Genomic DNA, 27444 nt, shown 5'->3' with positions numbered 1-27444 from the left:
TCTTGTAGTTTGTACCTTTGTTTTTCTTGTAGTTTATATGTAATAAGAAATTTTATTTTGTTTTTTTCCTTCTATAAGAAGAATTCTTAATCGTATTTACAGTCTATTTTGATAATTTTGATCATATTTTTCTCATTATTTTAATTTTTTCCCCATATTTCTTCTATACCAAATTTAGACGTAATTTTTTTCAAAGGTAGAAGCTTAAAAATCGAAGATATTTACGTATAATTTAATTAATATGCCTTTGTGTCCTTAACTTAATTTAAACTTATCTTGTCTACTAGTACTTTATCAATTAACAGGTCTTATTATACTGGATTTATGGATGCTGCAATTAGGTCTTACAGATCAGAAATAATGTTGTTTATTTAAATATTTAGCTATATTTTTAAATATTATAAATTTAGAAAGATATTTTTCCTTTTATTTTATTTATTTTTACATCATTAAGCATTTTCTTATTAAAAAAACTCCTCAGGAAAATACCGAAGAAGGCGAAAATAGAAACTACAGGTAAGCATTTAAGTATTAAACTTTACTTAATTTAGTTTTATAATCGTTAAAACTTTAAAAATAATTAATCCATTTAACAAAAGCGAGAATTAAATTTAGGCATTGTTCCATTAATTAACTATTAAAACGAGCGTGACACGTTAACATTCATACAAATGGGGAGAAGGAACGTAAGGATTAAAATTAAAAAAAAAAAAGAAGAAATCGTTAATGCATCAGGGTAAGTTCATTTATGTTATTTTAGCTCATAGACAAGTAAAGTGATGAAGAGAGAACGAACACATCCGGGTATTGGCATTCCGTGGTACACCGTTCTCACAATAGATGGCGTTAGTAACAATTTAAGGCCAAGCACTGACCAATGGGAGACGAGTATCAGATGAGCGGAACGTGTGTGTTAAAAGGTCGTCTCCCTACACACACGTCCAAGAAACCAGTTTGGAGAAGATGCCGAAACCTATCGCGTCGAAACAACCTTTCCAAAGCCCGTCTGACGTGATTGAACTCGGTAGGAATTCCGAATTTTGAGTGGCTGCCGAACAAAATTCAAATAAAAATACATAAAATATATTTTAAGTAATTCAAAAAAGAAAACAAATAAATAAATCTAGAACACTAGTTGCAACTTAGAAAATGGAATTACTTTAAAGAAATAAAAGGACTTGTGTGAGGTTAAACTGTTTGGATTTTCGAGAATGTGAATGCCCTTTTCAAGATTACTTTGCATCAAGGTAAGTCATCGCAGTTTATATATATATATATATATATATATATACATATATATATGTATATTATATATATATATATTATGTATATATATAAATATATATTCTCTCTCTCCTCTCTCCTCTTTTTTTCTTTTTTTTTTTTTCTTTATTAACCTTGAAGGGAGGCCTTTTAACGGGGTTTTTCTTCAACTTAGAGCTGTTTACAATAGAAAGTTACGGATTTTAAGCGGTGGGAGTGATCCTTTTCGTAGAACTTTTGCGATTAATAAAACGTTGAAGAAGATAAAAGTTCGGTGGCTAATCTTACTACTATTTCCACGATTAGGTTAGTACTTATATTCTCGTTAAGGATTTTATTTATAGGATTTTAAAAAGTTGCTGGCTTGATTTGGCTAATTCGACTCGTTTAAGGAGGATCCTCTTTAAAATTTTGTAACTATTTAGGGGTACTTTCGGCGTGGAGAAGGAGAAATTTTGGCTATGGACCAAAATAGCGTATCCGATAAGAAATGTGATCGTGGGCTTAATAGCCTTGTTGTTTTCATAGTTTAACTGCTCATAAATACTTTTGTGTCTGAAGAAAGACCTTTCTTTTTATTTTTTCTTTCATCTCTCTGTTAAAAAATTTGTACTAATGAATGGAGCCAAAGGTTAAAACACTTTAAAACATTTAATTTTTTTTACTAGATTTCGTGCGAATTTACTAATATAACTTTTAAGTTCTTCTAAAGTATGTAGCTTGGATGATTAATAGGAAGACATTCTTTAAACAATCGTTAACTTTTTCCCATTAATTTCGATTTAAAAAATCCTGATGAATGAAAAAAATAAATCAGCAATTCTTTTTCTGTAGTAACAATACTTACGTTACTTAAAAATTGATTTTTAAGTTGATGCTTATAATTAGTATATCTGCTTCACTGACTACGAAGAAAATTATAAAAGTAATTATTAATTAATTCGGATTTTTTGCGGATTTTTTTCCCTTAAAATATACACTATTAGGTCGAATGTTTTATAGTTTAAAGTTCCATTCACAGCCTGCCGTCTTGGCGAAGTCGAAATTTTTAGTACTGGATAGAAGTGGAGGGGATTGTTTCTCAGAAGGGAAATAACCTTAAGGAATAATATCTAAAATGAAATTCTCGTTCTCATTCTTCTATACTTTAAGAGGAATGACGTAATTAAAGTATTTTTCCCATTATAAATGACAGACGACCAACACGCTATGGTGTGGCCCGCGGCGACAACGTCTTGCATTGATGACTGTCACGATATATATAAGGTGCTTGTTGCTTCGTTACCCTAGGGGAATGTAACTTCCGATGTACCCATTGGTCTTCTGTTGATAAATTAATAGATTATTATTTAACCCGTCCATTAGAGACTTCGATAAAACAATATGTTGAATGTGTAAGTCGTCATTCCTATTAGTTAATAATTTTTTATAATATTAAAAAGAAAAGGGAAAAAAAAGCAAAAATTCTCTACTTTATCTTCTAGTTAACGTCATAATGCTATATTTTATAAGCTTATTTTTGTATTTAAAATTGAATGCAAACTTCTATACTCTTTTGCCTGAAAGGGTTGCATCTTCAAGTTTAATAGCTTACGTTTGTGACTCCTGAAGTGTAAGATTTTAGAAATTTTGCTCAAACTAATTGGTTTAAAAGTACATAAAGGTGCTAAGTTTTTATTATATTAATTAGTCTTTCTTTGTTTTAATATTGTTTTCTGAATTCTAATAATGTTGGTTTACAGTAAACAATACAGGTAATAAATTTTTACTACTAATATTTATTAAGTTTTCGTCCAATTTTTACTATTGAATAAGCTTTACTTAGTTTAGAGGTGAGATAAAATTCATAATGCATCACCTTTAAATGAATTTTAGCACATTCTTTGCACTTTTAATGTGTTTTAACCTCAAAATTTAATGTAAATTTACTCGAAATTATATTAAAATCAAAGATTTAGCTTCAGATTTCCATTCTGAAAGATAATTTTAAAGGTGTTGCATCTTTACTTCTAATGGCCCAAATTTGGCCATTAAAAGTGAAGCAAATGGTGCAAAATGATGCAATTTTTTCTAATATAATAAAATTTTAAGATTTCTACTCTAAATTTACATTAAATAATTGATTAATGTTATTATTATTATTTTTTCTCTTTCAATAGTCCTGCCTTTATAAAAATAATATTTCTATAATTTTAAGCCTCGATAAACAAGTCAATTGGTTTTTTTTAAATGGAAAATTCATTTAACCATTTATTAAAATCAAAATTTAGATACAGTTCCGCAATTCTGAAAGCAAACTACAACTCTAAATTGAAGATGAGCTGTTCGTTGCCCAAAGGAGCTGCATCTCCACGTTTAATATATAGATGCGACTCCATCGGGTCTCTGTGGTCTCTTTCGGGTCTCTACATTTTAAATAATATATAGACCCGACTTTAGCTAGAGTAAATATACTATTACAGAAATAAAATGAAGTATATATTGATTTCTTCCAACTGAAGCTACATATCTATATATACAAGTATGTATATATATATATACATATTTTTTTTTCTACCAAACTGAGTGCTTTACTCTTTATTTTATAAATAAAATAATTACTTTTGTACATAAAAAACCTAATTTTATCCTTTAAAAAATTATATTTTTTCTCAAGATCGAGCCTATTCTATACTAAACTCTATTATGCCTGAGGGACGTACAATGAGTTATAAACAAGGTAACTGAGTTGCAATGGCGTGTTTTTTATTTCCAATTGTTTACAAGAAGAATTAAAAAAATAAATAAATATACATAAAGCTTTAAATAAGGTTATGTCTTTGGAGTTACATGCAAAGTAAAGAAGGTTCAATGACAGAGAATTGTTAGGCAAATTCTACTTTATTGGTTCGTGAGTTGTAAATTACGTTTAACTTTTTTTTTTATCCTTTGCAGGTAGTCTCTACCTTTGTACACATATATAAGTGCTCTTTCTAGTTTTATTTTATAAAAAAAGAAATATATATATATTTTTTAAGATTTATGTTTATTTTTTAACCATCTCCTGGATTTAAATGAATTCGTGAAAGAGTAATTCCTAGGTATATAAATGTTGTTATAATACTAAACTTTGTATAAAAGTTGTCTGTCCTTCTTAGCCATGTAGCACCACACTTCTTAAAGTCTTTAGGGATGTTACTTTACCAAAACTTATTGTCAAAATTACATAAATTCTGAATTTATATCTGAGTTTTTTTTACTAGTCTGACAGATATTCCGCTGGGATGGTTGACATATGAAGTATTTTGTTTGCACGGAAAGAGTCCAGGTGAAAGTTTTTCTTGTTTTTTTTCCTCCCTTATTTCTTTTTGCACAAAAGGCGACGACTGGCGATAAACTTACTTTCATTTAGTTCTCCTTTGCCATAAAATTCCGAATGGGCAATTTTCGTGATTTTCTCTGTCCTTATCGAGAAAAATTTAAGCAGAAAAGGGACGAGGTTGTTTCCATAGCAACGTTCAAGGACTACACACAAAAAAAGTATATAAATATATACTGTATATATATATTGTTTGGTCTCTTCTATATTTTAATGAAATAACTTTTAAGACTAGACGAGAGTTTAATAATACAAATAAAATAAAAAATCTTATATAACGAATTTTTATATTATTTTAACGAAAGTAAATTTTAAAAAATGTTATTTATTTACTCGCATCATTTCTACTTTTTTCCCTTCAAATTTCAAACTAATATATATTATCAATTATTGCCTCTAAAACCATTAAAAAACTGCAGAATTTTTACAGGAAAAAAAAACATTAAAAAATACATTTATAAAATTTTTTATAAGGACTTTCCTTCATAAATTCGAAAGATAAATGGATAGAACCTCGTGTGTAAAGTTTAGAAAAAGAAAGCAAAATAATTTCTTCGGTTTAAAAGATATTATCTCAGATAAAAAAAATAAGTAAAAAATTATTATAAAAACTTAACCATTCACAGGTCGTCCTTGTATAGTGGTTTCCTCTGAACCAGCTCAGACTATGATTAGGTGAGGCCATAAGAAGGGCACCTTCCACTCCTCATAAAAGAGCACTTTTCACCTGTTCATCTCCAATTACTCCTTACCAAACCAACTTATATATATATATATATATATATATATATATTATATTATTATCTATAACCGCATATTACTTAGAATAAATCCTATTTAATCAGGCTATTTATATATAAAAGGTTATGAATTGTTTGAGTGTTATTTTTTTTTCTCTCATTCAGCTACTTATTTCACTAGAAAGAATAGTGAATTCCATTAACAAATAGCATTCCTGATTGGTTTATGTATTTTTTTTTCTATTCAAAAATCGCTTAGAGCTACCATTCAGTTCATCAAAGATTAATGAATATGCAGCAGCAGTAACATGGAAAAAAGAATAGAGGGGTATTTTTTTTTTAACCAATTGAATGGGAAATACTTCATCTTTCTCCCTTTTCGGTGTTTAAGTTTAGGGAAAAAAATTTATTAATTTTTTTCCCTAAAAAAAAACTTCAAATGAAACTTTCATTTGATTGCCTCAAAAAACTTTATATATGTGATAGCCCCTATATGAAAATACATTTTGTAATATTCTTCAAACATTTTTTAATTTTAATTTTTTGGTTTCTAATTGAAGAATTTTTTTTGTCCTTTTTCTTTAGAAGCGAATTTTGATTAAAATATTTATTTTTTTTATTAAGCGTAAAAATAAAATTCTTTAAAGAACTCTTATACAATTTTGCATTTTTCTAACAAAATTGGAATAAATTACAGTTTAGATCTCAATTTTCCATTGTTAATTTTCTAAAAATAGTTTCTTTAAATTAGATTTTTAAAGAATTTTATTCGATATTTTAATAATTTTGCAATTGTTTAAACTATAACATTACACCTTAATCTTATTAATTAATTAATATTCCCTGTTGACACTAATCAAATTATTGTTTTGTACGAAGCTTAAATTCTATACAAATTATTAACGTTTTTAATGTAATTTATTGAATTATAAATTCATAAAAATTAATATAATTACGCTTTTATTCATATAAAAAATGTTTAAAAAATATATATATATATGACCTTTAAACTTTGTGCCTCAGACCAACAGTACAGTACCTCAAGACGTTTTACTGCTTTAATATGAAATATTTGAAATATTTTACGAGATTTAATTAAATTTTTTTATTATTATTTTTCTTATAAGTTTATTATTCGTGAAATAATATAAAAGAGTTTAATCATTTATATTAAATTTAAGCTTGATACAAACTAATAATTTGATTAGTGATATATTATAAGAGTTATCGAATAACAATATTATAAATTTAAATCGTTTTTAAAATAATTAATATTAGTTTTTATACGAATTTTCTATATATATATATAAGCGTGAGTTAACTCTTGAAAACGTCTTGAAAATTCCGAAAATTTCCTAATTTTTCTTTTAACTTTCTAAATATTTTACGATCCAAAATACATACCGCTGTCAAAATATTTCTATTAATGGATCGTGACGAGTTTGAACATTAATTTTCCTTAATTTTGTTAACCAGACATTGATAGAGCTGTAGCTTGATTTCTTTTTTTTTAATTTTTTTTTTATTTTGTCAGTTGCAACTTGACAGCCGAACGTCAAATATTCAAGGTTAAGATAAAAGGAGAGGGAAAAAAATGAAAGGAGAGGGTGGCAATGTTAATTTGACATGATGTCAGATCTGCTCCAGACACCTGGCTCTGGGAGGGAATAAAGAACGTGACAGGTAAATTAGAAGGACGGCATTAAGCATCACGTCTATAGTTGATTGCCAGTTGGTTGGGCTAAATGACCTTTGAACCCCGTACCTCTCAGACCGATACCTTCAAGACATTTTGCTTGCTTTTAATAGTCGCACTTATGCTCATAAAACCTTGCATTTTATATTTAATCTCATAAAGAACGAAGAATTTAAATTCAGAAAAATGCTTTTGAAATGTTGGAAAAATGTCTCTTTTTTTTTATTTTCTTTTTCCTGTAGTTCTATACACCGAGTAAATTCGGAAAGTTTGTATAGTTATCAAATGATTCTTTGCTTTTAACCTCTTCTTTAATTGCCACTTTAAACTATCCAGATTTAAAATTTTTCTAGTTTTATTTTATTTCCCCGAAGGGAAAAGATGTAATGTGTAAGAAAAAGTTCAAAGGAAAGAATCTTCAAAGATTTTTTCCCGTATTCAGATTAGAAATTGTAATGTAGAAGAAAATCTTGGATTTAGAAAAATATAGGGAAATTTGGGGATATCGTAGGGAAGTTACGTGGGGGAAACCCTAAATATGGGAAGAAAATGTGAGAAAAACGTTGAATATGACATGGAGAAAACTTTAGTTATGGAATAAAAAGAGAAAATCTTGGATTTAGAAAGATATAAGATGTAGAGAATATGCGGTAAAATTTAGGGAAAATCTTAACTATTGAGGAAAAGTTCGGGAAAAATCCGAAAAATATAAAAACATCTCGAAAACGAGAGAAAAAAGACGAAGAAATATTTTTCCGAATTCTGTAAAAGTTATCAGTTAATTTTATTAATCAGGACTTAATTACAATAAAAAGTATTGAAAAGAGAACGACGTTTGCTAATTAAAAAAGGAATAATCAATAAGGAATATTAAGAGTGAAAATATTTGAAAGGAGGAGCGTGATATATAACAGTATGCAGATTAGATATTAATATAGCACGTCGTCAAAGGATGCTTTGTATTAGTCACACATAACAAACCTCCCAAACCGTCATTCCTGTTCAAAATGGTTAAACTGCTTGACATTATTGTCCTTCTCTGGCTTTGCTTCAGCAAAATCCTGCTCGGCCAGAATAGATGAGTAAGTCAATGTTTCCTGTCATATCCCACCGAGTTATTGGTAGAAGTAGCGTGTTTCATTAATTCCCCAATATCTCATTGATCATCTGTGCATAATCCAGGCCCATTAATCACGTGACAGCGTCACGTGACATGTGTCGCCTTGTTCTACTCTAGATGACATGCTATATTAACTCTTTCTCCCTCACCGATATAATCTTTTGTTCCTCCTGCTAGTGATTCAGGGATTAGATTTTTATCTTTAAACATCGATAAGCTAATTTATTAGCATATGGGGCCCTGTGTGAATCTATAGGGGATAATCCTTAATTAAGTTTTTTTTATATATATATATGTGTATTTGAAACTGGGTGATTTTGCTTTAACAATTTAACAATGAAAGAACATTAATGCGTCGAACAGCTTCCGGATCACGAAATGCATCACGATAATTCATACAGTGATAGGAGGATAAATATGTCGTCAAGTAGTAGGAAACTGGATTGTCTAGATTAAGAAACCCTTTAGAATTTGTAAAATTAAACTTTCGTTAATTAATTTTAAGGATTTTTATAGCTCGAATGACAGGTTTAACATAATAAAAGAGATAAGAATACGCATCTTTTCTCCTCCTGTTTCTCTTCTTCTTCAAAGACGGATCTTGAGCGCATATTTCTGTATAAGAGAAATGCTTTTTAATTCTTTTATCTGTTCATTGAACCAGAAGAGAATATCATTTTAAACTTAACGCATTTTAGGATTTAATTGGCTGACAGCTGGCTGCACTGCTTTTATTAACAATCGTTCAAAGACCGGTTCGTCTTGGGCCAGACTTTTCTCCACCCATATCTGCTTTACCTGGAATCTCTGTGTCGGTGCATGCACTCTGACCCGACTGCGCTTGCTCAGTCGAGTCTTCTTTTCCTCATTTCACCCATCAACCACTAGACAAACAGGTCCTTTCTAAGAAATGAATTCTATCGTGCGTGGATTACCCCAAGAGGAAGAAAGCTTTCGGATCAGATAAAACTCGATTTTAAAGTATCACCTGCATGAAAATCTTTAAATAGATATCCGAAAATAGCTAGAAATAAGATAGATACGATACTAATAAAATGTAAAATAAAGTAAATTGTCTAAAAGCTGGAAAAAAACAGAGCCAAGAGTTAGAATTTTGTTAAGATTCTCTGTACTAGAGCCTATATGAGTAAATGCGCTAATGAAGTCATCTTGATGGGTTATTTTATTCATAAATCTAGTATTCATCTACGTCGGAAGAAGAATTAGCAACCTTAAAAGACACTTTAAAGTTTAGCAATCCACAAATTTATAAACTTACCTACCATTGGAGAGAGAGGAGCCAATGCATTAAGCGTTACTTCAGCTAATCGAAATTTGTTACATCCGTAATTAATCACCCGAATGTAGTTGCATAAACATTGATAAAAGAGAAAAAGGGGGAGAAAAAGAAAGAAATAACTAGATATTTAAATGAGATTTTGTTGCAGATCTCATTTTTAACAAAACAAATTTCTTCCGGGCGAAATAGGACTCGTTGGAGCATGTGTAATGCACTAACTACAAGGCACTAAATTGGATTAGGCGCAATCCTTTTCACTTTATAAAAAGCATAATTTACCCCTTTTTAATTTTGTTGCCTCATATTTCTTTGGTTAACAGAAAATTTCCACAAGAAAAGAGCATTTATTTTGGCAAACGTCGACCGAATGTTAACTATGTCTGCTTAAACGACTTCTATTGTTTACTTGGCCAGGTCTTAGTTTAATTACAATTTTTTTTTCTTCTCTCTCTCTCCTCTCTCTCTCTCCTCCTTCTTCTTCTTTTACCTTTTTTTTTTTTTTTTATTATATTCTCGAGTGATGAATAGAGTGACCCTATGAAGACTTTGGAAAGAGAAACCGGGATTAGAATTACAATAAAGTAGTGTGACTAGGTGGGAAGACGTGCTGCGAATGATAGCCAGTGGTCAATGCCCTTTAAAACACATACAAGGATTACCAATTAACCAATCCTCTTAATCAATCACTACATTCGATTTTCTACAGAAATTTGTGAGTGAGATGCCCATTGAAATCCATTTCTAGTTCTAGGAATTCATCCTAATTTTGCTACGTATAAGAGCTTCTGTCAATCATGGACGTATTCGTTACTTATTAATGTCCCAACGGGATCGTTGATGCATAACGTGGTGTGTACCAAGTTAAACATTGTTCGCTTGGATGATTTTCAGGAAGATGACGTTTCGCTCCTGTGTTTAATATCCTAATAATACGTTTTGAGAAGTCCCCAGTGGGCTTATTCGTGTTTCTCATTCATCGAGCTTTGAATATTTAGAAGGCTTAATCGAAATTGCTTACAAATCCTCATAAAAGAAATATTTCAATATGCTTTATTTGTAAACTGGATTTTTACCAGTGTATCTTTTCAATAAAAAATAATAATAAGAAGAATTTATTATTATAAAATAACTTTAAAAGACTAAATCTGAGAGAAGATCTAAGAACTCGCGAGTTGCTTAACTTCGTTACATATTTCATTTTAGGAATTTTGGAATGTTTCCATTTGATACTTAGGAATTTACTTAACTTTTATTAATGATATACAAATATTACGCGTTGAGAAAGTGTAAATGTTTTTCAAAAATAAATAATTAAACTACGAATAAAATTAAAATAATTCCTTGGAAGATAATAAAGAAGGCAAAATTCAAAAGATTTTTTAAAAAAATTCAGTATGGCCCAAATACTCAGTTAACTACTACAAAAATCAAATTTTTGTCTTATGCAAATATTTAAAAATCACGTTTAACAATTTTTCCTATGATTCATGTTTACGAGTGTATATATAGAATACAAAATAAAATATGGGCCATTCTGCTCTCCACGCTAAGCATTAGTTGTTATTGTAAAATATTTAATAATTACATTGTGAATTCGTGATTATCTAAACGATTATTGGATGAAATAGCAAGAATATGTGACGCAAACAATAATTCTCCAATAATCGTTATTGGAAAATTTTCCGTTTTACATCTGATAAATATCGCAGAGGACTGTCCATGTTCGTAAGAAATATTCCATCTTAGAAATGATTTTATTTTTGTTTTAAGATTAAGAAGAAGCGCAAGACTTTCAAACAAACAGAATAAAAGCAAAGCTTAAATATTTATTTAATTAATTAATAAAATATTAAAAGGGAGCTTAGAAAAATCTCAAAATCACCAATCAGTGAGAAAATATCGATTAGCGTTACAGACGAGTAACGTCGGATGGTGGTGAAGAGTAGTAGATGAGAATACTCATACCATTTTATTGTTTGCAGAGGGTCCTTACTAATCGCGCTAAAACCTTGTTGTAATCAAAATGGATTTTAGAAATAATCCAAATTAATTGGTTGGAATGAAAGTCTCATCATCTAAGGAAGAATTTCAGCAATCGCATCGCTCCTTTCAGGTATTGCTAAGGAAGTTAGTTTATTCGGAGAAATTAGGTCACACCTGACTCCCTTTCTCTTGTTCACATTGATTTATTCAGCTTTGAGGAAAGATATTGCGTGCTTTAGCTACTTGAAAGCTCCTCTATAAACTTTATTCGAAATTTTCTGCCATAGCTAACAATTACCCCATTAATCTCTTCTGTCACGTGACTAATTAAATTTGGCAATCTCGGATGTCGAAATTAGAAATTTAGATAATAATAAATAAATAAATAAAAAAGAGCAAGAATAGAAGATAATCTTGAAGACAACACGATATTCCCATTAATTATCTTGGACTAAATTCGAATTTATAATTATATAATCGCCGAAATGTCAAAGTAATCGAAGGAATTACTAAAGAAGAATCGATTTTTAGTTCAAGTTCTTCTCTTTTTCCTTTGAAGATTAGTTAAGTTTGTTGTTTGTACTTGAACCTTGTTTTGTTCAACTGCGATAAAAATTTCGAAAATGTATTTATTTATTTTTTTCCGTTAAAACTTTTCTAATCTAAAAATTTATTTCGCTATATATATATATATAAATGAAAAACTTTTAATAACAATTTAGCGAATAAATAAATTTTTATATTTTTCTCTCTTCCGTCCCCCTTTCAAAAAGCAGGTGAAACATAAATAATTAATTCTTGTGATTGAACAAATTTAATTATATACTTAACAAGAATTAAATTGATTTAACAGTCGTTAATTAATTAAAGATAAATATCGCCGGCGATTCGGCGATCTTCTCGCTAGCGATTCGGCGATTTTTATTTCCCAAAATTTTACGTCCTTTTCTCTTCTTAACAAATTTATTTAGAGTTAATTCACTTTAAGAGCGTAGAAGAGATTGAGGTGTAATTAGGGAGCTCCTGGCTACTTCGAAGTGCGCATTATACGTGGACGAAAGGCTTTAATTTCTTGAAGAGTTCGAAGCGGCGTTAAATCATGGAAAAAAATATAGCCGCATTAATAGAATGGCAAATGGAAACAATAATTAAGATAGAGAATACAGCTCTCTGGAGAAATTTGCTCTCCATTACCTAAATACAACAGAAATGTTGTTAGTCAGTGTAAACAATCGAAGGATGATAAATATTTAAGTTCGCTTAACAAAACTCCCCCAAGACAAATGTTTAAACGGGAATCGAATCGAGGATTTACACCTAGAAAAAGAAAAATTCTATTAGGTATTTAAATATGAATGATTCTACTATACTTTTCTTCATATCAGCTATGGTAAACATGGGCAACTTTATCGCCAAGAATTCTACTTTATTGATACTCAATATCTCATAATTTTTAATGCCAGTCGACATTTTACAATTCTAGAGAAATTCTGACCCAGAAATTGTCATTTTTATTGTTATTTTCTTGAAGTTTTATTAAACAATAACAGATTTATTTTGTTATAAGTAGATTATGGCAGCGATTTGACATAAGTTATATCAGCTGAGTTGGACCTGAACTGTAATTTGTTTCCATTGTCATCGCATTTTTTTCATATGTCAACATATGGCAAATAGGAAACTGCGGTAAATCATCTATAAATTTTCAGAATTTCCATCTACCATATGTTATAATTCATTAAAAATCAAATTGCTAAGGCCTATTTTTTGGTAAGAATTCTTCACGCAAGATTAAGATGCTTTATAAGTTCGATTTAATGAAAATCACGTGTTAAAAATTGAGCCATAAATTTATCATGGTGTAATGTGAAACATAATTAATTACAATTATCTAAGGAGATGATAGAAATGGCTAAATTAAGATGACTTTCACATTGTTTTATGTGACATAAATATGATATCAAGCGAAAAAGATGTTGATTAATGAAGATATAACTGTTTTTAACAATGAATAAGACAGCGAAGATTCATCTCTCAAGCAGTTTGTTTGTTCAGCAATCGCTGCTGGAATATTTTACACGAAAATTTCTTATCTATCTCATATTTAGAAGAATATCTTGACTTAATTTTTAGAGTACACTTTATAGGTATATGCAACCTGTACTGTACTTGAAGAGGCTTTAAGAGGCCCCACGCTTGGTTAACACTCGACCTTCTACGTCTTGAAGAGGCCTTGTATTTACATTTTGCACTGGGCCTCTCAAAATAGGGAGCTGGTACTGGTTATTTTGCATTGAATTGATTTTATTCTGAAATTCATATCTATAAATCACCGTTTCTTAGAAATTTACGAAATTTTTAAAGTTCGATCTCTTATAAAATTGTTTTTTAAGCTGTTTTATGGAATGGAGCTATAAAAATCAACTTTATGGCATGTACTTCGTAGACAATGTTTTACCTTTTACCTCCAGAAAATGCATTACTTACATTATCAAATTTTTCTCACGTAAACTCATACTTAATGAAAACGTGCATTCTTCTGACTATACATGCCACAATTAAAAAATAATAATAAAACTAAAAAATTAAGTAGATTAAGTAATTATGCATACAGAATTAAATTTAAGAGGAATATATATTCTTAAATGCGGCTTTAAAAACTTGATTTAAAAAAAAGGAAGGAAAATACACAAATTTCCAAGCCGAAACTGAGCTTAAATCATGTTAAATTTTGATATCATTATCATAAATATATGAGAAAAACAAAATTGTAAACCGTGACATTTATTTACAATATAAATCAAAGTGACAGTTTGATAGTTTATATTTAATAAAAATTGATAAAAGGTAACGCTTTTTATTTGTCATAAATGCCAATGACAATGGGAGAATTGCCACAAATCTTTTAAAGAGTAAACCATCCGTGAACTATAAATTATACTAAACAAGAATTAACACAGAAAAATAGCTTAGATAATCTCATTTATAAAGAAATTACCTCCAACCTCATTTTGGACAATGAGTTGTGCAGAGCGTAAAGATCAAAATACAGAAAAGATTGCTGCTCGTGGCTAAAACTTGACCTTTGAAGTAATAAGTTATTCTAAATGGCAAAAGGTTGCCACAGGTCATTTTGTTCTTCTTTTTTTCTTCTTCTTCTTTCTATTCTCTTTTTTTAACTTTACACCGAGGACATTTATTAATTAAAAGCGCGAGTTTCAATGGCATTTTATAAAAGGGTTGTAAATTATTAAATCTTACAAACAAGAAAAGATTATTGAAGAAAATAAATCTTTATTTAATTCATAGGTAATTTCTACGTTGTAAAAATGAAATTAGTACTTAAAATAATTTAATACGTGATAAAATTACGGATAATTTACGAATTTTTTCGTTTATATTTACGTCCATCAATCAGTTACATTGCTTTGTTTCGTCTACATTTTTTTTTTTTTTAAAGTTACGATTCGGTTAAATCAAATGTAAACTTACGAATACATTTTTAACTGTAAAAAAAATTTCCCTTTTCTTGCTTAGTTTGAAAATAAAAACGAAATTTCCATCTGTTTCCTTTACAGAAAAATGTAAATAAGCCAAACACACCAAAATATCATTAAGAATTTGTTGTTCGAAAACCAAATTCCCTTAAATGAAATTTAAGAAAGTTTTATGTAATATGGTAGGTTACGATGTCAAGGAGGAAAAAAAAAACAGAAAAAAAAGAAGTTTTTACATATTTTTATCGACCGTAAAATGGCAACTAAGTCGAACAATTGGAGCTACTTAAACGAAGTAAAAAAAAAGGTGAAGGTAAAAAAAAATAGGGGAGGGAAATACAATAAGAGAAACAGTGAATTGTTCCCTAGAGAAAATCGATCTTTCTAGGAGATTTTTCGCATTATCACATTTCTTCCTAAAGCATCATACTTTCTTTCATGGTGGAAAGTTCTCACATATGTTTTCTAGCCATTTTCATAAGCACAGGGCTATAATGAAAGCACAACGACAGCTGACGTTCTTTGCTGTGAGATATTAACTTGGTTAAAATCATACCATCATTTATACATCTTTATGATGCTAATATATCAGATTTACTCTTATTATTAAACTTTATAAGAAGGAATTTAATAAAATAAATACGTTACAATATCGAATGTACCCATTATAACGGCGTAAAATTAGTCTTAATTTTGAAAATGTCCGTATTGAAACCATTCGTTTCTTAGTTATTGCGGATTTAAATTCCACTAAATAAACCCCTTTTAAATGATTTATATCCATACTTTGTCATAGTTGGAAGCAATTTTGGTGTATTTTTATGTGTTTTTTTAATGTTATTAGTTTCAACGATACATGAATTCCTTCTAAAGCTGATTTTCTGGAATTCTAATCATGTTTTCGATCAATAAAATTTACTTTTCTTTGGCATAACCCCTTTTCTGGTTAGGAGCAATTTCTACAAACTGGAACCGTGTAAGCTTATGCCGCTTTCCCAAAATACCAATTTAATTTCATAATTATTACTCATTTGTTCGAGATAATTAAACAACATATAATTTAAATTTCACTTTGGTGAAACTTATTATGTACCATTTAATAAGATTTTAGCGTTCTCTTAACTCAGATTTTGATGATTTCATCCGAAATTGCGTATCCTTGATTTGATGACATCAATAAATAATCCCTCGATTGTTGCGTCATCGTTAAGTGTGCTGATGTAGATTACGCCTTACATCATTAGTTAATGTGTTTACCGTTATTGATGACGTCGTAACATTTATTAATGACGTCATCAATATTCGATTAAATACGTTACAATTCAAATTTTCTCTAATTATTTGCTGTATTTATTATTATTATTTTTTTCGCTAATTCGATTGGAGTAAACTTTGTTGGACATTGCAGACGTCGTAAACATCTATATACACACAAAGCAGACATCTTTACGACTTTAATAACATATTCCGTTAGTCCTTCTATATCGTTGGCCATTATTCCAACGATCGTATTTTGCCATTATATTATAAAATGCCAGTTACAATAAAATTTTATTTATATATAAACATTTGTATCGATATCTGCCTGGCAACACAGTTTTATGTGTTCTTCATCCCTCTTCGAACAAAGGGAGGAGAAGGGGGAAATATTTATATATATAAAAACGCGCTCGGTAGATTACATGTAATTACGTTAGAAGGTCTATATTACGTAAAGCTGGTGTAGACTGACAAGCTGTTGCCCATATGGCCAATTTTGATGGTAGAGAATGTAAAAATGTAAATTTAATGGTCTATAGTCGAAAAGAGGAGAACGTGAGAAGAGAGCTGTTAGCTCCACGATATCACTGCTCATGATCCATAAGGTAGTATTGGACTCTCAACCTTGTAAACGATTGCTTTATCTGAGATTTTTGCGCTGTTTTAACTTTCTAAAATGCTCCGAGAAGAAGTTCCTTTATTCTTTCGAAATTTTTACATATATTTTTTTGAAATTCTCAATTCGAAAACTAAACAACAAAACGTTTTTTTTATTATTCTTCGGCATAATTCGAGAATTGAGAAATGACGTTTTGCTTTATTTATTCCGGTTAAAGTCGGGTTTAATCATTAACAAACTGGCATTTTGTGATTATTAATGCGATATTTTAATTAAGTCATCAATTGTCTACATTGATGATATCATAAAGTGAATTTAGTGACATCATAAAACGTAATAATTGCTGATGTTCGGATTGTGACGTCATAAAATTTCAATATTTCAATAGTTTTATCGACGACTGATGACGTCGAAGTTCGATTTGCGGAAGAATACGAAAAATCGATGACGTCACAGTTATATTGTGTTGAATTTAGTGACATCATAAAACGTGATAATTGCCGAAGATCGGATTGTGACGTCATAAAATTTCAATATTTCAATAGTTTTCTTGACATTGATGACGTCGCAGTTCGATTTGCAAAACTCGATGACGTCACAATTACATTGTTTACAAAGTATTATTATTTAATTTAAAAATTTACGTGTTTAAATATAAAAATTTTTAACATAAATGCTAAAATCAAAATTAATTTTCCACTAAATTTATTTATTTTCTTTAATTAAAACTATTTTTAGAAAAAAAGTAATGAAAACTACAAGTTGAATTTTATTAATTTTAAAATTTTAATTAATGAAAATTCATTCTTTAAGAAATGCGTCTACTTGTTTATTATTGATGGCATTTATTTTAATTACATCATCAATTTATACGGATTGATGATGTCATTAACCAACTTTAATGACATCATAAGACGCCGTCAGTAATAATGAAAATCGAAAAGTGACGTCACAAATTGTTTATAGAAATTCGATGCGCCTCATTGGTAAACAAATACACAGAAATTGATGACATCATCGGATCGAGCCAATTGAACGAATCAGTTTAAATTTGAATTTTTAAAAATACAACTTCTGATTCGTTAACAACGAATTTGAATTTATTTTAAAATTCCGTTGGTTATTTTTAAATTTATATTAATTTTTGGGATTTTTACGAATAAATTAAAATTATTTTTTTTGTAATTTATTGTTTTTTTTTTCTTTGAATTTTTCTGTTTCTTGATATTATGAAGTATAATCATAATTTGGCTAGTTGCAGAAAGGAAAGCAATGCCTGATGAAACCAGACGTTTCCTTTCCATTTACTAAATTACATATTTGTCCATTTATCTTCAGAAACTTTTAAAATTAGTTCAAAACTCATCTCAAAACTGAATTTTACATTCTTTAAAAGATTTAATTAGGAAAATTTAATTAAGTTCCTCTAAAGATACTTATATATATTTATTTTAATAATTTTGACGTCGCAAGAGAGGAGAGGAAAAAAAACTCGAATCTGTAATAATAAAGCATTTCTTATATGAAACGTAATAGCATTGAGGTATAGTTACCATGACAACAAAGATATGCCTCTAATTATTAAAAATTTTACTCCAGCAACTTAAAATTAAGTAAATATTATTCCAAAATTCTGATAGAATTCTTCGAGATGCGGCTTATTTTTAAAATTTTTCAATAAAATAGAATTATATTTATTTAAAGAAGATACTCTCCTCCTCCCTAAAAAAGGCTCGAGACACTATAAAGATGCGACTCTTAAGAGACTTTTTCTTCGCCCTAAGCTCTTAAAATATTTGTTTTAAAAAATTTTATTGGTTTAAATTTATTAATTTCTATTATTATTGTTATTTTTTAAAAACAATATATATTCTAACTGGATAACTCACAAAAATTGGCCTTTGTGTGAAGAATAGGAAGGGGAAGAGCAATTCCCTTCACGTGTACTTAATTTCCTTCGATAATTTTATAATTATCTTCAAATATATAAAATAAAAAGCCAAGTTGAGTTGTGAAAAGGTATCGTTATTCACTTTCTATGCCAAATTTTATAAAGTCGAAAGACAAACGTCACGATAATCGCATTCTTTTCGTGACGTTACGGTTTACGTAGTTATTAAGTTCGACGTCAGAGTTATATGTGTTAGATTTATTGTGACGTCACAATAAATTCTGTTATAATGTCATAAAAAGTTGTGTATTACAATACGTTACGATAAAGTAATAAATATCAGATTCATTGTTACGTCACGAGAAAGTTACACGTTTCGGATGTAATGTGACATCATAAACGAATTGTTACGTTACGATATTTGAGTTTCTGCATTATACTAATTCTTGCGACGTCACAATGATTTTGTATATATATATATATACATAAAATTTATCGTTACGTCACGAAAAGTTATATGTTTAGGATTCTCAGAGTAATGCCTTAATAATATATTCCACTTTTTATTATGACGTCATAATGTTATACATGTAAAATATATTGTATTGTCACGAGTGTTATACGTCCGAGATTTATTATTACGTCATAACAATTGGATTTCGCTATGATGTCACGATAATATATTTCATCTTTTATTGTGACATCACAATATAATGTTACATAAATCAATTTCATTGCTACGTCACGACAGAGACGTAACGCGTGGTTTAGAGCAAGCAAAATTCGTTAATTATCGAATTTATAGAGTTTATAATTTGAACGTTTGTAGTTTTGCTAAATTGCAATTTGTAATATTGACCTTTTGTCCGTTTAGCAAAAGTCGTAATCAATCAATTTTTGAACATATTAGATTTGTTAATATTATATTTATTTGTAACATGATTAATGTTTAAGATCAATATTGACATTAGTGAAACAGTGGAGAATAATTTCCAGAATTTCCGATTCCAGAACAATGTTGAGACTCTATACAATAAGCATAGTTATTCACGTCTAAGCTGCAACCATTAATTAAAATACACCCGCTGAGTTTCAGTCGATAGTTGAGTATTATCCATTGTTTAGACTAAAATTTACTGCATTTGCTTCTATTTATAGACACAAAAAATCACTTTTAAATAAACGAAATTGTTAATCTTCTTTAAATTTTAACCCCTTCTGTAATTATTTTTTAAGTAGTTTTTATTATTATTATCATTTTTTTCTCTACCGAAAAGGACACGCTTATTGTTTCTTTATATTTTCTCCGCTCCGTCTGTTTGTCTATCCTCATCTTATCTTTAAATCTGGATTCTGGAGCTTTGTTTTTAAATTTTTCTTTTTTAAAAAGCCATTTTATCTTAAAAATAATGGCCATTATAGTTGTTTATAGTAAAACAATTCAAAAATTTCGATTATTTTGTAGGAAAAATTTCATTTTTTTTTTCCTAGCGTAATTTAACTAGATTTATGCTACATAATAATAATTCGTTTGGCGAAACGATGCAATGACTATTTAAATTCTTTATACCGTTATTAAAATTGAAATTTGAAGTAAAAATAAATAGAAATTTTTATTAAATTTACTTTATATATTACTTAAAACGCGTTATAAATCCCACAGTTTCGTTTAATTAAAGAAGAAAATGCACGCCATTTAAATTCTTGTTTTTATATTTTCTATAAAAAATTAAATTAAATCTATTTAATTTTTTTTTAAATTAATTTTTATTAATTTTGTGGTTGTTTAATTATTACGAACGAATTAAAATTGATATCACGTGGGGGAAGTTATTCATTTAATTAAACGAGGAGAGAAGCTATCGTATTGTTTTAAATTAAATTCATTAAAATAATATATAAATTTATTATTTATTTTTAAAATATTATATATTATTTTAAGAATGATTTAGCATTAGTTTATAATTGATTCTAATCAAGTTTTCACGTGAGATAATTTTAAAAAAGGGTTTTTTTTAAAGTTATAATTATAGTTATTATTATTATTATATACAAAAATTTCAAAATTTAAATAAACTACTTAAGCTTGGTGCCATTATTTTTGTAAGATTTTTAACTTATTTTAATTACAATAATCATTTTTCTTGTTTTCAGAAGTAAAGCTCAGCAGGAAGATGAGATATCACCTGATCCTTTTGGTAACCATGACAACGCTGGTGATGAGTAGGAGAGGAGGTAGGAGCTTCAATTATATCCTTATAATGTTTATTTTATTTTGACAAGTTTAATTACTAATAACTGCAATATCGTAAATACTCCAGCAGTTACTTATGAGATTTTTCTATCGATTTTTCTCTTGTTTTTTTTCTTTTTGTTTTTTAATAATAAATGAATTTATATTTTTAAAAGGTTTTATAATTTTTTCTATATATATATATATATATATATATATTTGTGATAAAGAGTTTAAGGTTTTTATATCGAGGTACACCGTACGTAATTATGGAATCACGTGTCACGACGGAAAAATTTCCAATCGTAAATCACAACTTTTCTTAATTTCGTTCGTGATAAACGGTGTTAATTAATGTTCTATCGTGTACAACATGTTATTAAGTCGTAAATCAGATATTTAAAAAATGTTATTGTGCCTTAAAATTTATTTTTTTTTTTGTATCTTTTCCTTCCTATCCTCCCGTTCTGTAACACTTAATAACTGCTGGCTGAGTAGTTTAAATTACAGCAATTTATATAAATAATTTTATCGTATAAATTTTGATTGATAATGCTCATTATTAAAATTTTCTTAAATTTTTTTTTAAATAATATTTTCGTGACGGTGATACGTCTGGAAAATATTTTTCAACACTTTGTTTAAAGCTTAAAGGGGTGGAGAAGAGAATAAAGTTCGGATTCGAAGAAGAATCATAGTGTTTTTTTTTTATGTAGAAGATGCCTTCACGAAGGAAATTCGTGAAGGTGTAACTTTATATCTAGTTCGTGAAGGTATCTTCTATGAAGAAACAAAGCTTGAAGCTTATTTCTTTGTGTATGGAAGCGGAGTTTGAAGCTTATTTCTCTGTACAAATTAAACGGATAGCCTATCAGATTACGGCTGCTTAAAGGGCTTGTCACATCAAGACGAGAAGAAACCAGGTTCAAATTATTTAAATACAGTGAAACCTTCATTAACGGACACTCCCTAATAGAGGACACCATCGGGACCGAGAAGTTTGTCCGCTATTTCGAGGTAAATATAATGATAGTTCTGTTTGAGGGGTCTGGGAATTGTAAAATATGTTCGTTATGTAGAGGTGTCCGCTATTCGGGAATGTCCGTTAATGGAGGTTTTATTATATTTACCTCTAAATAGCGGGCAAACTTCTCGGTCCTGATGTCCGCTATTCAGAGGTGAGTACAATACAATGGTTTTGAGCTAGAAGTGTGCTTAATTTAGTCGCTTATTTCTTTGTTTAGGGAAGAAAAATTTGAAACTTATGTCATTATGCAAAGAGCTAAAGTTCCAGGATTTATTTATTTATTTACTTTGTAAATGATGTAAAAAGCAGTCGAAGCTTGCTTCTTTATATGGAGAATCTCGACTTAAAGTTATTATTTTAAATACATAATGCTTTCTTTTTATACGGAAAAATGATAAAAGTTTGAGGTTTATATTTTAAATAAAAAATTAAAGTATATAATTTATTTAATTTTTAATATAAATAATGGAAGCTGGATGCTTATTTTTTATATAAGAAGTAGGGCCACTGACGCATAGGCTAAACAAGCTGTATCTTAGGGCCTCTATAACGTCTCATAAATTTTATTGGAGAAAAAGGCCTTATTAAGGCTTATAACTTAGGCCCACAAGTCTAAGTCCAGCTTCTCAGGGAGATAAGTTTGAAACTTACTTCTTTATATATATAATAAATATTATACTTATTTCTCTATATGAAGAAAGAAGTATCTTTAAATGAAGTACCTCAATTTAACGCTTATTACGTTTTTAAATAAAGAAACGAAGTTTGAAGCTTACATTTCTATATAGAGTCAAGGTTTAAGGCTTATTTTTTAATACAAAGAAACAATTTTAGAGCTTGGTCCTTCATATAAAAAACGTAATTTTTCTATACGAGGAAGCTCAATTTAAAGTTTATATTTAGAATGAAGAAACAAAGGTTATTGAAGGTCATTTTTACTTCTCCGGCTGTTATATATAACAGAAGGAAAGTATGGCGATGGGTCAGAAAATGGTCTCCAAGATTTTTACATTTTTGAACTCGGGGTACCTCGAAAGGTCGAGATATGTAAAAAAATTTGGAGGTTTTTCTGTACGTATGGACGTTTGAATGTGGGGGGGGCACGATTTTGTTCACCCTATTTGTGAATTAATAACTACTGTGTCCTTTGTCGAAAATTTCTGAAATTTTGCAAGAAGATTTCTATATTAGGGAGTTTGATGCTATTAAATTTTGGTGGTTAAAGGTCGAAGGGGTATGGAGATAGAGGGGGGGTCACGTGTCGTATCTCCAGTAGGGTCGGACTTAATGAAGATTTTACTTGTTATTAAACTCATCTCTGCTCTAAAAATTAAGCTTTTTGCCGTTTTATAATACTTAATAATAATAAAATCTCATAAAAGACGGCGTCACACACAATTTTTATCTTTTTTTTTGCCGGGAAAGTTACGCAACTCGCTGCCGGATTTCTTTTTATATGTATAAAAAATGAAAGTTTAAAATGTATTTTTTTATAAGATCATTGACGAAAAATCTTATATATAACTGTTCCCTATTTAAAAATTAATAAAGTGTGAAATCCTAATGCAGAAAATTGTAGTTTTCAGTTTAATTTTAGAAGACGTTTCTCTATCGTGATTAAATTATCTTCAAGAATTGTACAGTTGCCTTAGGGGGAAGGTCGTAGATACCATCAAACATGGCAGAAACTTTCCTGTAAATTTGCCATTAGGTCAGACGATAAATCAACTTTTTAAAACATTCAAAGACATCCTAAAAATCTTTCAATTATTCCGTATTAATTAGATTATACCAAATATAGAGTCACCCTCCAAAAAAGAAATTAACTCTAGAGGTTCCTACTGACAACCTTAACATTCTGTTGAATTCCTCAATTTCCAGATTGATAAATGAGTTTTCTTTTTTTATATTTTACTTCCAGAAATCACTTTTTTTTTTTTTCCTTTTCTTCTTGACGAGTATTAACTTTAATGTGCTCTGCAACGTTGATTTCACATTAAGTTGAACTGTTTTAAGCATATTTCGAGAAATAACAACATTCTCGATCGATAAAACTTAACAGAAATGTAATTTTTTTTTTTATCTGGAGAGAAAATTACGAGTTATTAGAGGGAGTCGCTTCGGCGCGTCGCGTCGCGCGGCGCGCCACGTACACAAAATCTTAAAATATTCCTAAAATCCTCGTTTTAATTAAAAATAAAACCCTAAAAATAAGGCTAGCGTTTTAAAATCTCGTAAATTTCTCGAATATTTTCGCGTTTTAATGGAGATATTTTTACAAAATGGAATTTTTGAGAGTGAATCACCGCGCGACGACAGCTTTGAACTTTTCTATTTTATTTATTTTTTAAAGCTTTTAGCTTTAAAACTTTAAAATTTAATTAACATAAAATATTAGTTTTATTTCTATAGAAATGCGTTAAGTTAATATTCTGACAGGAGCTCTAACAGAACTTCAAACAATGCAATTTCTTAGTTGACCTTTCAACTTGTAGAATGCAAACTGCTGTGATCAAATGATGCAGTTTGGAGAGCATCACATATTAATCTAGGAGCGCACACCTCCAAGAATTTTCATTAAAACTAAACATAATTCCGCCCATTAAAAGTTGCTGGTATGCATTAATAAAGCAAAGTCGTGTTGTAGAGTAAGAGACCCTGTCTCCTCTTCATAACAGCATCAACTAAGAGCGACTTTTTCTATCCATTTACACCCATCTAGGCCATAATTTTCGACCGAAAAAAAGGTTATATCTGCTGCTAAACTCGATATTTTTTTAAAGAAAAAAAAATTAACCTCGTAAATAATACCGATTTCTAAATATTAACTTTAATTAATGTACTTAGCAAAATTGAAACTACTTATCTCTCCCGAACTTAATTGAAAATCGAGGGGAGAAAATGGAGAAGAAAAAGCCATTATTTAATAACGTATAATGAGTTTTTTGATATATTTTTTAAAGATTTATTTATTTGATTTTTTTGATTTCTAATCCCAACTTTCTTGATTGCCATTTAATCACAAGATCACACATTAAAACAATCTTGCGTTGACACTTTACCTTAAAAAAAACTCAATTTTAGTTTATTTTACGCTTTAAAACGTTTAAAATTTTTATATTTTATATTAAAAAATCTTTTAAATTATTTTTTTATATAAAAAATCACGTTAAATTCCTTTATAAACGCATAATCTGTTATCATTATATACACTACTCCTGTCTACAGCAGGCTATAGTGATGCGATTATGTAAATTATTTTAAAATACCGTGTTTAAATTTATATAAATTTTAAGTAAATTTAAGTATTTATGTTTTTTTATTTTAATTAATTTTAAATAAATTATGGGCCTATTTTGTGGAAGAAGATTGGTTTTTGTTATAACTCGTCACGGATGTTAGGGGTTTTTTTTGTGTGTGTTTTTTCAGCTAGAAAAATGTGAATTTTTATTTTTTTTCGGTAGAAACGAATTAGAGATAAGGTAAAATTACATTTTAAGCATTAAAATTATTTAATAATTTGAAAAAATAACGAAAATTGCGCTATAAATAAAAAGCATTAACATTAAAAATTTAGAGTGGTAGCCTATAGAAACCTAATTTAAAAATTATTTTAAACTTAAAATCAGCGATGTTTATACACTTTAAAGAAATTTATATAAAGAATATTTTAAAAATAATTAATTTTTTAAATTTTTAAACATATTTTTCTATTTAAAAAATACACTTTTTAAAGCGGAAAAATCATATTTTTGACGACAAAAAACTCGTTTTTAGTCAGTAAAACTACTAAAAAAAACCTCTAAAAAACATTTTGTATATAAGAAAAATAAGAGAAATATATAATTTTAATAAAAGTAAAATTAAATTTATATAAATTATTTAAGAAAATCAAAATTAAGAATAAATCTTAAGTTTGACGTCACCAAACTTTACCTTAAAAAATGTACATATTTGTTGGAAAAAAAAGGATTTTTTCCATTAGAACTGTTTATGGATGTTGGAAAAAATTACGTCACGCCACAGACATGAAAGTCGCTATTAAAAGAAAGGAACTATCCCATAACATCTTTGGTTAAAGTAAAGAGATTGTAACATCCTGATTGAAGGTGCACCACAACTTCATCTTTTGCAGAGTGACATCAGATTTACAGTCGTGGCAGACAGTAAAGTTATTTTACTGTCTGTTCTAGCACTTTTGTTCTTGTTTTTTTCTTTTGTTTTCTTTACAAGAGACAATTCGTTTCTATGGCAAGAAGGGAGGGTGGGTCTTCGAGTCGTAGACTATGCAATTGCTGTTGTTACGCTCTACTGAATGGATCCTTCTTGTGGAAGGAAAGAATTAGGCATTGGATGGAACATTTACTCTCCATAGTGGCAATATCGAGCAAAAATTGCTTTGCAATGGCTTCTAGTTGCGGCATTAAGCCACCCCGTTACTATTCGATTTTTCCACCTTTACCCGATTTTAATTACGTGATTCGCTCAGGTATACGGGAATTTATAGAATAAACTCTTAATTTGATAACTTTACTAGAATTTCTGTGAAGTTTTTATTAAAGATTTTAAATTAGATTACTCAAAAATGGAGCGTTGAATTGGGTGTTACCTCATTGAAGAAGCCAAGTGGGAGATACTTTACGCGTTAGAAAAAAGACCCTCAAAACACATTCCTGTTGTGTTAATTAAGGGCGGTGTGACGTTACCGTGCAGACAAAACATTCTCCTTGCGTCATCATTCCGTTTCCCCCGGAATATATTTTAAAGGAGCGTAGATTTATCGCGAGTTGTACTCAAAAACTATTTGCAACCTTAACGAATGTGAACAAGTTGAAAGCATTCCTATAAATAAAAATAAGGAACAAGCCAACATCTGGATAGTAAATTGGTAGCTCTTTATCGCTGTTTCTATTCCCGGGTTGTTACTGAAATGCGAAACTTTATTTTTTATATATTATTATATTCCTTAAAGTAAATTACGAACTGCGTGTTATACTTGTTTATCCCCAATGTTTCACTCTCTTAAATTATTTCAGATGATATCTTCTTGGCCACCGTTACTACCAAAAAGATGTATGTTTATATATATATAAAAACAAAGAGGAGAAGAGGAGGAAAAAAAATCCCTTCATCCATCTTTGTTGGCAAATCCTTCATCCATCTTACACAATTTTTTTTTAGATGCTACCCCTTTGAAGAATTTGTCATCGATTATGATTACTAGATTAATTTATTAAAGAAGTCTTCAAGTTTTAAATTATTTTTTTAAAAAAAATTAAGCAATTTTTATACATTTTAAGCGCTGCTAAAGCTCGTTTCCTTCTATAGAAATGCATGGGTTTGTATACATCAGAGTGAAATTAATGACTAGAAATAAACGAAAAAAAAATTAGACTTCGATAAATGGAATATGAAACGTTAAATTCCCTTTTTTTATGAACAAATTTAACGATATTC

The 27444-nt window shown here is 29.0% G+C and overlaps 1 protein-coding gene across 1 annotated transcript in view; it reads left to right on the top strand.

Annotated features, from left to right (window-relative positions):
* The first annotated feature begins 781 nt into the window (after positions 1-781).
* Positions 782-27444, top strand: part of LOC136973889 (latrophilin Cirl-like) — a 66312-nt gene continuing 39649 nt past the window's right edge. Inside the window, exons 1-2 of the mRNA XM_067268666.1 lie at positions 782-1247; positions 20882-20962. Of these exons, the coding sequence (XP_067124767.1) occupies positions 20902-20962 (61 nt within the window). The 5' untranslated portion in view covers positions 782-1247; positions 20882-20901. The remainder of the gene's footprint in view (positions 1248-20881; positions 20963-27444) is intronic.

The sequence above is a fragment of the Centruroides vittatus genome, unplaced genomic scaffold (assembly GCF_030686945.1).
Source record: "Centruroides vittatus isolate TY-2023 unplaced genomic scaffold, ASM3068694v2 contig_329, whole genome shotgun sequence".
In the NCBI taxonomy this organism is placed as follows: Eukaryota; Metazoa; Arthropoda; class Arachnida; order Scorpiones; family Buthidae; genus Centruroides; species Centruroides vittatus.
This window is presented reverse-complemented; position numbering and strand designations above follow the sequence as displayed.